This window comes from Myodes glareolus, chromosome 8 (assembly GCF_982192425.1).
Source record: "Myodes glareolus chromosome 8, mMyoGla1.1, whole genome shotgun sequence".
NCBI lineage: Eukaryota > Metazoa > Chordata > Mammalia > Rodentia > Cricetidae > Myodes > Myodes glareolus.
The window spans coordinates 109,844,974-109,859,012 of NC_142033.1; the positions used below are offsets into that span (position 1 = coordinate 109,844,974).

Genomic DNA, 14,039 nt, shown 5'->3' on the forward strand with positions numbered 1-14,039 from the left:
GGAGGTGGTATATCACTGGCTTTAAGATTTCAGGGGCCCACAACATTCCTAGAGCGCTACTTGTAGAAATGTGAACTTTTATTAACTACTTCTCTAGCGCCATGTCTTCCTTTCTGCTGCCACACTTCTTGCTGTAATTGTCATAGAGTCTAATCCCCTGGAATCATGAGCCCCCAAATTAAATACTTTCTTGTATAGGTTGTCTTGGTCCCTGTCTCTTATTACGGGAATAGAAAAAGTACCTAAGGTATTCTTGTATCTCACATACAATTCCATTTAGCTAGCTAGCTGGCTATCTAATTTATGGGAAGGGCTCTTGGATTACACTGTGGCAAGGCAGGCTGTGCGGATGTAGAGAGCAAAATTAGGCACTTTGAAAGTGACTTGGGGTAGTTGAACAAACAAATTACAAAAGTAATGAATGCCAAGTTGCCCTGGATTTTGCTTTACGGTCTAGCAGTTCCCCTTTCAGGTATGTTCCAAAGGTGAAAACTGTTATGTCCACATGAAGAAATGATACATAAATGCTTAGAATAGCATGACTCAATAGTCAAAAAGTCAAGCCAGGCTTGATTGTACATACTTGTTATGACACTCAAGAGTCTGAAGCAACTGAATAATTAGTTCAAAGCCTGCATAGATACACAGATAGATCCTGTTTCAAAAGGAGGAGGTGGGTATTGGAAGGTGATCCATTAGCTTATGAATAGATGAATAAAATCTGGCAGATTCTATTGATGTAATAGTACTTAGTCAAAAAAGAAAAAGGAAGAAGGAAATGCAGACATGATGCAGTATGCAGTACAGATAAACCTTGATTCTAACTGCAAGCAGTGCCCAGAACAGGTGAATCTAAAAGGCAGCAAATAGTTCAGTGCTACCAGGGATGAAGGCTTTTTGGAGTGACAAAAAAAGTTAATGAAATTGCAATGATTGCTAGCTTGAAAGAGGCCTGTGGCTTTAAGAAGAGATCAGAACTTCAGGTGTGATGCTCAGTGGTTGGGTGCTTGGCTAGGGGTTCATATTGCCCAGCACCCAAAAAGGGGTCAGGGAGATGAAGATGGCTTGTCTGTAGAAAGGACCGTATTTTCCTTACCACCCCATGTTCGCTGTTTTTCTTGTTGATGCTTGTTCTAGAGGTAAAGGAGCACTGGGCCCCAGGGAGCCCATTATCCTGGTTCTTGGTCTCTTGGCGTGGTTCAAGGGTTGACCTTAGAGCTTTGAGTGCTTTAGAGCAGTCAGCCTTGATGATTTCTTCGAGCTGTTGCCATGCAATTAAAAAACCTAGTTGTTAGCCAGATTAAATACCTAGGGCCTGTCGTGGATTTTTGTTACCTCTATTTAAGTACCAGACTTGAGTGGCTGTTTTCAGATACCAGTCTGTATTCTTGTGTTCCTGCTTGAGTTTGTGATACATGGCAGTGAAGATACACTGGGTGTCAGGTTAGTAATTCTTGAGGTAGTGGCACAAATCTGTGAGGGGTGAGGGAGAAAGGTTAGAACTCTTTAGAAAAAATAGGCTGGGGAGGGTCAGGTATTCTACATAGCTTTAATTCCAGTATTCAGAAAGCAGAGACGTATGGATCTTTGTGAGCTTGAGGCCATACAGGGCAACATAGTAGGCTATGATAATTTTTTATGTATTTATTTAATGCACTTACTTGTTTTCTGTATGTGTATTCATTTGCGTGGACTTGTAGGTCAGAGGACAAGTTGTGGGTGTCAGCTTTCTCCATCACATGGATTCTGGAGGTCAGACTCGGGAGTTAGTGCCTTTACCCCTAAGCCATTTTGCCAGGATGTGAAATGAGTTGTTGGCTGCCCTTATTGTTTAAGTACATATTACGTACCCTAGTCAGACTGTGTGTAAAAAAGTACTCCTTCATAAAGAGGTGTATAGGTGTTGAAGTCAAGTTAGACTCTGGGCTAACATTGCCAGAACATCGCGGTTATCTTGCCTCTCTGGGGGGGGGGGGGGGAAGTCACCATATTTTGAAAAAGGGAATCCATACTCCTGACTTTCTCTGCTTCTTCCAGATGGACTTGGTGGTATTGGCATGGGGTTAGGACCTGGAGGGCAGCCGATTGATGCCAACCACCTGAACAAAGGAATTGGAATGGGAAATCTAGGGCCCGCAGGTGAGAATTGTTGTGCACCTATACTGGAGATAACTGGGGAAATCCGGTGTAGTAAAGTCCACTATCTGGGTAGTAGAACCTGGAGTTTCTCAGAGAGGATAAATGCCTCTTCATCCTCGTGTTTACGAAAGCAGTGTTGTTTTATTGAGTTAAAAAAAAAATTTAAGCAGCTATGTCTCCTCATCTTAGCCTCATGATAACTTTTGAGCAAAGATGGTTCATTCAGTAAAAGGAGGCAAGATAGAGAGTTGTCTCAACCAAGGTCACACTGAGAAACAATGCAGGCTGCTGGCTGCGGGGCCACAACTGCCATTGGCACCCTAAGTCTGTCAAGAAGACCATTTTGCTCCTGATGTTGACATGGCTTTTTCTAGAATTGTGGGCAATGATAGAGTAAAAGGAGTTTGAAAAACGTCTACGTATGACAAAACTCGGGTCACAGGAAGATGAAGAAAACCTAACGAGTGAAAGCTTAGCTATGTTCACTTTTAAGTTTGTATGTAATATATATCTATGCTATTAAAGCATATTTGATTCTTTTGCTGAATCTAGACTTGGGCCGTTCTTAGAATCATTTGAAGAGGTGATGCCGATGCTCCTTTGTCTCATCACTGTCAGTTTAGCACATTCCTGGTCTCATGGCTCTTCCCTTCACAGCACACCCTGTAACATGGAGGGTTGGGCGCCATCTGTAACATGAGGGGCCTGCTTTTTGGATTGGCCAGGCAGGCAGTATAGGCGGGAAAGCCAGGCAGGAAGTAGAGACTGGGAGTATTCTGGCAAACAGGAAGCTTCCTCCACAGTTCTGCCCAGACCACCAGAGAGGAAAGATGTAAGCTGCCCAGCTGAGAAAGGTACTGAGCCGTGTGGCTAACGTAGATAAGGATAATGGGGTAACATAAGTTATAAGAACTAATAAGTAGCCTGACCTAATGGGCCAATCAGTTTATAACCTAATGTAGACTCTGTGTAGTTCTCTTTGGGACTTGCCGACTGTGGGCTACTTGGCGGGACAGAAACCCCAACAAGCGTTTTATTAAAATATAATTGACAGAATACAGATAATTCTCCCGCACCATTTCCCTCTTTTTTTTTTTTTTAAACAAAGGAAAATACCCATAGTCCATTTGCTGGGAATGTGGGCATAGTATTTCAGGCTACTTCCTGCTGGTTGGGGGGCACTGATAATCTTATGGGGACCTAAAGAAAATTTAGAGTTATAATCAAGTCCTGACTGAAGTATCCTGGGAGTCTTGATCATCTCAGGCAGCAGTCTTGAATCTGTTCTGGATGTAGAACTCTGTCATCTGGGCCATCTGTTCCTATCGGAGATTTCTCAGGTGGTCTTCCTTTTTCGAACCTGGTTTTTCTTAACTCAGAATGAATCCACAGCCTCTCATTTTCTGTGGAAACAAAAGCAAAATCTCTTCTCCAAAGTAACACGCCTTTTGACTTCAGTTTTGAAGCCAAGGTATTTTCAAATACCTATCTTGGATTAATTCAGCAGCATTTATAAGCAAATATCTTTTAGCAGCTGTTGCTCCTTCCTCAGCATTCAAACCATTCAAAGAGAGCATAATAACACACAGTATCAAGATTCTCTGTGCATTTTCCATCTTTACGTGGCTTTATTTTAACCTCTATTTCTTTTATTTTTACTTTTACTTTTTGAGACAGGTTCTCTGTATATCTTTGTCCTGGAATAACTCTGTAGACCAGGCTGTCCTCGAACTCACAGAGACCCCTCTGTCCTCTGCCTCCCCAGTGCTGGGCTCAAAGGTGTATGCTACCACACCTTGAATTCAGAGATCCTTCTGTCTCTGCCTCCCAGGCACTGGATTTAAAGGTTACCACACCTTGAAGTCACAGAGGTCAATGTACCTCTGCCCCTTGAAGTCACAGAGGTCAGTATGCCTCTGACTCCCAGGCATTGGGATTAAAGGTGTGTACCACCAACTACTCCCTTTTTTCTTTTTTACTTCTAAGAACTTTAACCTTTAGCCTGCATATATTTTCAACACATAGTAAACCATTTAGAGGTTTTTTTCATCTTTGAATCTCTCTTTACCGTATCTCTCTTTTTCTGACTACATGAGCCTTTAATTTACTAAGCAATATGGAGAGCCGTGGCTTTGACGGCTAGATCCATCCCATTCCTTAGCTCTCCAGCCTCATGGCGGAGGTACCGCTGGAGCCATTTTTCTTGCCACAACTCTGTGATGCTTCAAGGTCCCTGCCAGCAAGCAAGCTGTAGCATTCTGCTCACAGACCACACTCAGTTGGACTGCCTGCCTAAAAGAGTCAGAGTTTGCCCTGGCAGGACAGCCCAGAAAGTCAGCGTTTTAAACAGCGTGACTTTTTTCCTGCTACTGCTGAAAACTGAAAAGCATGCGTTCAACTTTTCATCAACACCATTTAAGTATTTCGTGGCAGGACCTCTTAATGAGCTGCAGGGTTTTGCAGCTAAAGTTGAGTCAGGAAGCCTCTCCTAGATGAGAGCCTCTAGCAAGCAGAGCAGACCCGAGAAATTGCTGCTACCATACCAAGAAAACATGCTTTACTTTATTCTTTCCCAAGCTTTCTCAGGCTTTCTGTGGATTCAGTTATCCACGTGGGCACCATCTGTAACACGAGGGGCCGGCTTGTTGGGGTTTCTGTCCCACCCAGTACCCCACAGCTGGCCAGTCCCAAAGAGAATTACACAGAGTCTACATTAGGTTATAAACTGATTGACCTATTAGGTCAGGCTACTTATTAGTTCTTATAACTTATGTTACCCCATTATCCTTATCTACGTTAGCCACACGGCTCAGTACCTTTCTCAGCTGGGCAGCTTACATCTTTCCTCTCTGGTAGTCTGGACAGAACTGTGGAGAGAGCTTCCTGTTTGCCAGAATACTCCCAGTCTCTTTGCTCCACCTCTACTTCCTGTCTGGCTTTCCCTCCTATACTGCCTGCCTGGCCAATCAGCGTTTTATTAAAATATGATTGACAGAATACAGATAATTCTCCGGCACCAACACCCTTTCTGATTGAGAATATGGGAGCAAGATTTTGTATTTTAGAAGCTACATTATTGTTGTTGTTATTATTATTGTTTACATATTGCTTTTAAAGAGGGTTTATTCTTTTTTTTAATATTTATTTATTACGTATACAATATTCTGTCTACATGTATGCCTGCAGACCAGCAGAGGGCACCAGACCTCATTACAGATGGTTGTGAGCCACTATGTGATTGCTGGGAATTGAACTCAGGACCTTTGGAAGAGCAGGCAATGCTCTTAACCGCTGAACCATCTCTCCAGCCCTCTATAACATTCTTAAAAGTGAAAGTTTACATACTTTGTGCTTGATCATTATATTTTATATTTAATGGTGTCTGGCTTGGTCACTTAATGAGACTACATGGACTGTGATTTTAAGCCACGTTTAAACTTAGTTTGTGTAAAGTTTTTTCTTGAAATAATGATACTTACAGTTGAAGTGGTGGCCACCCCACCTTTAATGAAATATAATAACATCAGAGAGTTTTGTGTTCATTTATTGTTTTGGCATTTTATGCTTTTAAAGCTTAAATATTACTATTTTGACATAAATTTTGTTTGCATTGACTTTCTTTTAAAGGAATGGGAATGGAAGGCATAGGATTTGGAATAAATAAAATTGGAGGTAAGATTTAAAATGAAGTACATGTATAATTATTTTTATTTTGTTTTCCTCTCATTTTCTTGCCTTCGAAGCTGCATGGCATTCTTCCTTTGATTTTTAGAAGTTTGAGTCTAGGAATTACTTATTTGTTCATTATTCATTCCAATGGGTGTTGGCTTTGGTTCTGGCTTTCTTACTAGCTAGCTAGCTCTGTGACCTTGGGCAAATAGTTCCATCTCTTTGGGCTCCTTTTTGCTTATTCACTGAGGGGATTGGATCACACCACCTTTTAAAAAAGGGAACCAACTCTTTTTTTCACCTCACCCAAAAGCTCTAAAGTTTGGTAAGCTCTTGACACAAATGCCAAAAATGAAACATAAAAACCCTCTTCCTTGCCTAATGAATGTGAATAGGCTTATTGGGATGACATTAACTTCTTACAGGCATGGAAGGACCCTTTGGTGGTGGTATGGAAAACATGGGACGATTTGGATCTGGGATGAACATGGGCCGAATAAATGGTAAGAATAGCATTTCCTCTAGCTTGTGTCTTGTCTGTCCTTTGTAGCTAAGGGCTTCTTGCTGTCCTTTAGACTGTAAACCTGCTGTGTATAATTACTATTTTTTTTTCCCCACTTAATCACATACTTTTTAAAACTGCTAAAAATGGTAGACTTAGCTAGACCTGGTTCCCTTGAATGTAGCCAGCATATCAGAAGCAATAAAATTTTCAACTTCCTTGCTGCCTATAGCGAACACATAAACAACAGTGGTCATGCTTTGCACATCTAAAATGTCTTCCAGGGACTGGAGAGGTAGCTCAGCTGTTGAGAGGACACACAGCTCTTGCAGTGGGCCTAGATTTAATTCCCAGCACCCACATGATGACTCACAACTCTCTGTAATTTCAGTTCCAGGGAATCTGACAACTTCTGTTAAGCTCTGTAGGTTCTGAGTGTTGATGTGCGTGTGCATGTGCACACACATAATTTGTGTATATGAGTGCTCTGTCTGCATGCAAGAGAGGGCATCAGATCCCACTATAGATAGTTCTGAGCCACCATGTGATTGCCTGGAATTGAATTCAGTACCTCTGGATGAGGAGCCAGTGCTCTTAACCACTGAACCTCCAGCCCCTGGTGTTTTAAAGGATGCTTTTCAAAATGCCCTTGACTTGGAATGTTCTTTCTTGATCTCTTTTGCTGATGGCTCTCAAGTTGTGGTCAGAATAATTTATAAACTCTAGTTATGTAACACATCTTAATATCCCTTACAACCTTGTAATGAATATAACCCTAGTGTTAGAGTATTAATGGTGTGTTAATATCACCTTGCTATCCTTGTTTGGTTTACTTAATGTTATGTTCATGAATTCCACCATGGACCTCTCCCCAAGTTCATTATTTCATAGAGGGTCACAGTATCCCCTAAACACAAATGTTCCTGAAGTCAGAGACACAGAAGACATAGCAGGAGTGGCTAAATGTATGCTTGACCTGGCCCACTGAGGACTGTTCCACCCCATAACTGCTAGTATACTCTTAAAATTTCTGTGGACAAGACAAACTCCTCCGTCAGTGTATTAAGGTATCACACTTGATTGCTTCTGTTGTTGGAGAGAATTAATTTCTTGATGATACTAGTTACAAGGGAGTGGCACCCTTCATCAGTCCTGAGACACAACTCTTGGGGGTTGTTGTTTGCTCAGTTGATAAGATCAAGGTCATGTGTTTCTAAGTACAGAAAAGGTTCAGAAATCCTTTAACTTTAGAGCGCCAAGGTCACACGATGCTGACCACATCAACTTGCTAACTTTTTTACTTGGCCTTCTGTAGACAGTTCTGACCTATTGCTGGATCATAATGGTTGGTAGAATCTTTGTTGTTCTTTTCTAATCAGTGGGATTTTGAGTTGCCCAATAGTTACTGATGAAGTCACATTAGTTGCAACAAGACCTCAGATAACTACCTACTATACAGTTGGGTTTGAACAGTGTAGGAATGGATTCTTGGCTCTACTTGAATTAATGAGATCCCATTATTTAAAAATGTGGGCATTTTGATTTAATTGATAATCATTATGCAGCCCTTTTGGTCCCATGTACTGATTATTGACATTATACAGATAGATTCTCAGGCCAGTGAATCAGTGTATAGATAAAGTCATGGCAATGTTAGTGAGATAACAGAACAACATTTCATAATAAATTTCATTTTTTATAAGTAAAATTGGGACCACAAGAAGACCCTGTTAACACACGGATGATAGAGGCCTATACCTATGTATTAAGGCCTGCGTTAGACTTAACTTTCTTGCCTTCCATCTTCACGCTCAAATTGGACACGTTTGAAAAATGAAAAAGACTGATCTATGGGCTGTACCTGGGTTGGTTCAAGCTGTAGTTCCACCTTTGCCCAGAGTCTTTTATTAAATTGTTAACAGGTTGGTAAGATGGCTCCGCAGGTAAAAACATTTGCTGCTGAGCATAATAAACTGAGTTCCATTCTCAGGGTCCATGTGGTAAGAAGAAAATTGACTTCCACAAGTTGTTCTATGATAACTTGCCCATGCACTCACATACACACAGTCTAAATAAGTAAAATGTGAAAGTATATCTAAGCCTGCTGCATCTCTAATTGTTTATTTCCTTGAAAAGATCAGGCTGAAAGCTGCTTGCAAGCAAACTTTTACACTAAAAGGTACCTACTGCACAGCATCAATTGCCTGGTGTTCCCAAGGGGGAAAGTAATACTGTTTTTATTTCCCTTCATGTGGGCTTAGAACCCAGTGCCTCATGTATGCCAGGCAAACTTACCATGGATTCATACTCCCCTATCCAATACTACTAGATTTTCCGACAGCCTCTCAGTAGAGAAGGAAAGCAAAGTGGTAACACATTTGTATCTTGCATGAGAGAGATGGGCATATATGTATAGGAAAAAAGTAGGCAGTGATAAGAGTCACACAAAAGGTTTTGTTTTTTTAAGTTTATTTAATGAATGTATCTGTGTATGTGTGTACATCATATGTGTGGCTGGTGCCTTTGGAGGTCAGTAGAGGGTGTTGGATCTATTGGAAATTGAACAGACAGTTATAAGTCTATGCTGCTAGGAAGCGAACCTAACTCCTCTGCACTTAACCACTGAGCCATCTCTCCAGCCCCATGAAAGACTATCTTAGGCAGGTATCCACTGTGGTTGGCCTCCCCTGCCCCCAACAGAACTTCTGCATGTTTTAAGACATTGTAAAGGATGACAGATAGCTTAGAGCAGTATTAATAGTGCTGTAAAGTCAGATGGGTAGAAGTTTGTATCCAGACACTTTTCTCCATTTAGTTTGCCTTTGCCTTGTGCTTACCAGGCGTGTGATTTTGGTAGTTACTAAGGGATTCGAGCCTCATTTTCTTTATGTAGAGGAAGTGGTGGTTGTGAGTGTATTGGTGAGATAACAGCTTTTGGTTAGATGTCTGTTAGTGCCTAGTAGATGGTACCTTCTGCTCTGTATAAGAGACTTCTCTGTAGCCTGCCTTTGAATCTCTACCCACTGTGTACTTGTGGCAGAAGTTGTAGATTTGTCCTCAGGCATTGTGTGCAGTGCCTCCCATCTTTAAGGAATAAGGGGGAGTGGGCAGTTTCCTATAGAAGAGCTTTAGTCACTGACTTCATGTAACTTACTTGTCTGTAGCTCTTAATATTTAAAGCATATGATGTTACTAGGAAGGTCTAGGATGATATTTTTTTCACAGAGATGGAGTATGGTATATGTGAAAGAAACTTTACCAAAAATGAGACTGCCTTGGAGCTTTGGAGAACCCCTTAACGGGAAATGGATAAGAAGGTTCCATGGGCTCCATGTTGGCAGTATCCACTTTTGGGCATACAGGTAGGTTGTGGAGGCCCAGCTTATCCCAATACAATGGATTCTTTTCCTAGGCAAACTGCCAATTTTTGTGTCTTGTTGATATTAGCTGTGTTCTTAAAAATGTTTAAAGACCCTAGGAAGATTGTCTTCAAATACCTAATTCAGGTAAACATTCCAGCTCTACAGGTTGTTTTTATTAATTGTAATTTATGTGTATAGGTGTTACCTGCATGTGCCACTTTCATTCCTGGTACCTAAGGAGGCCAGAAGGCAGTGTCAGAGCCCTTGGAACTGGAGTTAAAGAGTGTGAGATGCCTTGTGGGTGCTGGGAATTGAACCCTTGGACCTCTGGAAAAACAACCAGTGATCTTAACCACTGAGCCATCTCTTCATCATGGTTTTCTTAAGTCTAACCCAACTTGGTTGTAGTGAAGATAGATGCACATATTAACTTTGACTTATATATGTGAATCTGCAAGGGTGTAGGGGACTAGAGAGAGAAGACAGGGGCTTTAAGGGAGAGCAGTACATGTGATGTATATGAAGTTGGAAGGGTTTTAGCATCCTAGGGAGGGAGAGTTGAGTGAAAGGTCAAGCAAAACCTAGTAGGTATAAAAATGGATAAGGAAATCCCTGCTTGGTTTGTTAATAAATAAAGAAAGAGTAAAATTAAATAAAGGCATCTACATTTGAAAAAGGTGAAACGGTTTTACTTTTTCTTAACTTGGTTGCTCTGAGTATCTGACTAGGATGATTACATTTCTTATTGCCTCTGCTAAATTTGTTTCTATGTCTAGAATAGTCTTGTATTAAAGATATGTTTTAAAACACTGTCTTGGTGCCATGTCAGTGACCAAAAGAAAACGACATGATGTTATGTTCAGAATCTTCCATCATTTTGCAGTTCTGTTGCCTGCCTCTCACCTATGTGACAAGCATGTCAACCTTTCCTATCCTGAAGTGATCTGTGAGGGTACTTCTCATGGCAACAGGAAGTTTGTCCTGTCCTGACGTAGATGGAAACATTATCTGCACTGCCCCTTGCTAGCCCTTCTACTGTGCCACCCCCCCCCCTTTTTGACTAATACTATTTAGTCTTTGAATCTAACTTTTGGGGGGATGCTGTCCTGCCTTTCCTGGTAGGCAGGCCTCTGCTTTATTCTGGCTATTCCAACGCAGATGGACCAGTGTATAATGTCCTTGAATAACACAGCATCACAGGCTTTCCCTTCTGACTGACACAGAAACTTGGTCGTACCACACTAAGTTCACAAAAGCTGTACAGGAATATCTTCTGTCTACCAGGTACTGTGGAACTGGATTCGCAGCTCAGACACCTTCTCAAAACTGTGCTGAAGTAGGCAGCCAATTAGGCACCCACAACATGCATGCTGTAGTTTTTTTCACAGGTCTAGAAGGCTAATTATTCCGTTTCTTCATCAACAGTCAGGGTGGTACACTCAAATAATCTTCTCCCAGTACCTTGCAAATACTGTCCATACTTTCATGCATCCTGCATAAATGACCATGGTGACTTCCGTTACCTCTGCTCTTTTTGGTTTTTTGAGACAGGGTTCTCTGTAGCTTTGGAGTCTGTCCTGGAACTAGCTCTTGTAGACCAGGCTGGCCTCGAACTCACAGAGATCCGCCTGCCTCTGCCCTCCCGAGTGCTGAGATTAAAGGTGTGTGTCACCACTGCCCGGCACCTCTCCTCTCTTATAATAAACACTACATAGTAGTAGGTGTTCCCCAACTAAAAGGAAATGGCAGAGTCTCTAGTGACAGTGGTCTTCAGGAGTGGCAGAGGTTACAATGGGTAGGGGTTCCTTCTGTCCTATCAGATGCCTACTGTTGGCAAGGATGCTCTTAAGATTGCTATGGCCACACACCCACAGAAAACGCATCTGCTTCTGTACATCATTCCGTAAAAGTTTGCAAACAATTCTGACAGCTGGGAAGTCCTGTGATTGATGGTTAAAGACCTCTTTTCTGCTTGTAGCTCTCTTCTCACATGATAGAAGCTAAAACCTTAATTTCTGAGGATGCTATTAATGATAGTGGCAGACTTTAAGGAAGGTTGGGTGTTTTCTTGACGGGACAATGGGGCAGGGAAATAATTCTCCTGTGTCTTTGTCAACATCACATCCTGCTTGCTCCTTGGGTACTGATGGTTCTCACTTCCTGGTTCTATACAACTACAGCTTTATTTTGTGGTGCAGAGAAGGGTGAATCTGTGCAGGCAGGCTTCAGGCTTCTGAGTAGAAGACATAGAAAGGCCTGGGTTTCCTGCTCATTGGGAAAGCCTCGATACTGAGTGTCCAGAACACCTCTAGAAAACTGCTGCTGAGCAAGGGTTGAGGGCCCTCTTCTCCTGTCTGAGTTTAGCTCATTAATGCACACCATCTCTCTGCTGGAATGAATTTGCAGGCACCCCTGTAAACTGGGCCTGACTCTGAAGCTATAAGGAGCCCTAGCGTTGTGGCTTTCCTGTTTTCTGTAAAATGATTTTGTTTATGTGTGTTTCTTAAACCCCTTTCCTTTTCTTTAAAAGGGAATGAAAATAAAAAACTATTATGCTTCCAGAATGTAATAGGAAGGTTTCTGTTACAGAAAATTTTGACTAATTATTTTTTCTTCCTGATTTCCTTAGAAATCCTAAGTAATGCACTGAAGAGAGGAGAGATCATTGCAAAGCAGGGAGGAGGTAGGATCACTTAGCTTGATATTCTGATTCATCATTGTTGTTGTTGTTGTTGTTGTTGTTAGAACAGGCATTTAATGGGGACTCAACAGTAGTGTGGCAAAACATGGGCTCTGACACAGACTACCTAGGGTCGGAGCAATTGCTGCCTTTCCATAGCTGTGTGGCTTGTGGTGAGTGACAGTATCTACATTTGTAGTGCTCGACTTTAAAATGGGGGAACAATAGGTTTCACCTCAGAGGCATGTAAAGAGCCAGTGCATGTAAAAACTTTTAAAACTGAAAAGTGTACCACCTAATACATGATAAATGCTTGTTGAAACACGCATGTGTGTTCATTAGAAAGAGTCAAGGAATGAATATCTATAGGCCCAGTGTCCATTGATGAATACTGCAAACATTTTGGTATATGTTCTTACATGATAGTTTTATGAGCACTTATAATTAACTGTACCATTTTTTAAAAAAGATATGATTGTGTGTTATGTAAAGGAATGTGCACATGAGTACAGGTGCCAGTAGACACTAGAGGCAGGGAACTGTAGGTGGTTGTGAGCTGTGTGATGCTGGGAACTGAATGAACTATGAGCTAGCTCTCCAGCCCTAACTGTACCTTTTAAGCACCCCCCCCCTTTTTTTTCTCCAGCCTTCAAGTTTGGCTTTCCTTTGGCAGCCCACTTGCCAGGCATTTCTATGGGAGCTCTGCTTAGGTCTTTCCTGGTTTGCTACTGTTGGCATGGGGCTGCCAGCATCATTGCTACAGTATATGTCAAGCCAGAACCTGTTTTCCTCTTGCAGTGTGAAAAAGTTGCTTTCTGAGCTATCTCTATTCTGAAACACTAACATTCTTGAAGTTGTGCGTGTGCATGTGCGTGCGCTGCATTTTAGCCACAGAAGTGGGCACAGAGAAGTGAATTGACTTGTGCCAGGCCATATAACTTTAGAGTTACATACTGTTACAAAAATTGCTGATTGTTCTCTTGTTGAAAACCCTCCCCCCCCCCCGCCCCCAACAAAGTTTCTCTGTAGCTTTGTAGCCTGTCCTGGAACTAGCTCTTATAGACCAGGCTAGCCTTGAACTCACAGAGATCTGCCTCCCAAGTGCTGGGATTAAAGGCATGTGCCACCATCACCCGGCTTGAATTTTACATTTTGGGTCAATAGTAGGCTAACCATTGGTTAGACTGCCGTGTTGAGTGGTGGGCACTACGAAATTTCGGTTTTGAGCTCTGCATGGTGAAGTGATGGGTCATGGCTTTGATAGAGCCATACCTTCCCTGTCCAGGGTTGCAAACACCATGGTTGAGTGTCATTGTGCACTGGTCATTGACCCTGCCTTGCTATCAGCATCTTTCTTCCAAAGCCAATAAAATAAATATACACAAGCTGTCAATTTCTTGCACAGAAGGAAAGGTCCCAAGAAATGACCAGTTTGTGTGCGTGTGTACACGAACTTTACCTTCTGCTTACATGGCTGTGTAGTCACTGTGCCCTGGAAGTGCTAAGGAAATGGCAGCCAGACTGGCTGTCAGCAGGGTGTCTTAAGAGGAACAAGTTGAAAGAGGATAAAGGTTGTAAGTGGCTTTGGATTGTCTCCATGTAACTTACCAGTTACCATGAGTTACTGAGTATAAAGTTTTGCGTGCTTCTTTGAGAGGGTTTCTCAATGTCTGCTGATGAAGAAACT

The 14,039-nt window shown here is 41.9% G+C and overlaps 1 protein-coding gene across 3 annotated transcripts in view; it reads left to right on the forward strand.

Moving 5' to 3' along the window:
• Hnrnpm (heterogeneous nuclear ribonucleoprotein M) overlaps positions 1-14,039 on the forward strand; it is a 41,247-nt gene that overhangs the window by 22,455 nt on the left and 4,753 nt on the right. For 2 of the 3 annotated variants that reach the window (XM_048430083.2, XM_048430085.2), the window contains 4 exons: positions 2,038-2,139; positions 5,767-5,811; positions 6,234-6,311; positions 12,302-12,355. In XM_048430083.2, the coding sequence (XP_048286040.1) occupies positions 2,038-2,139; positions 5,767-5,811; positions 6,234-6,311; positions 12,302-12,355 (279 nt within the window). The remainder of the gene's footprint in view (positions 1-2,037; positions 2,140-5,766; positions 5,812-6,233; positions 6,312-12,301; positions 12,356-14,039) is intronic. The other variant, XM_085692394.2, reaches the window with a different exon arrangement.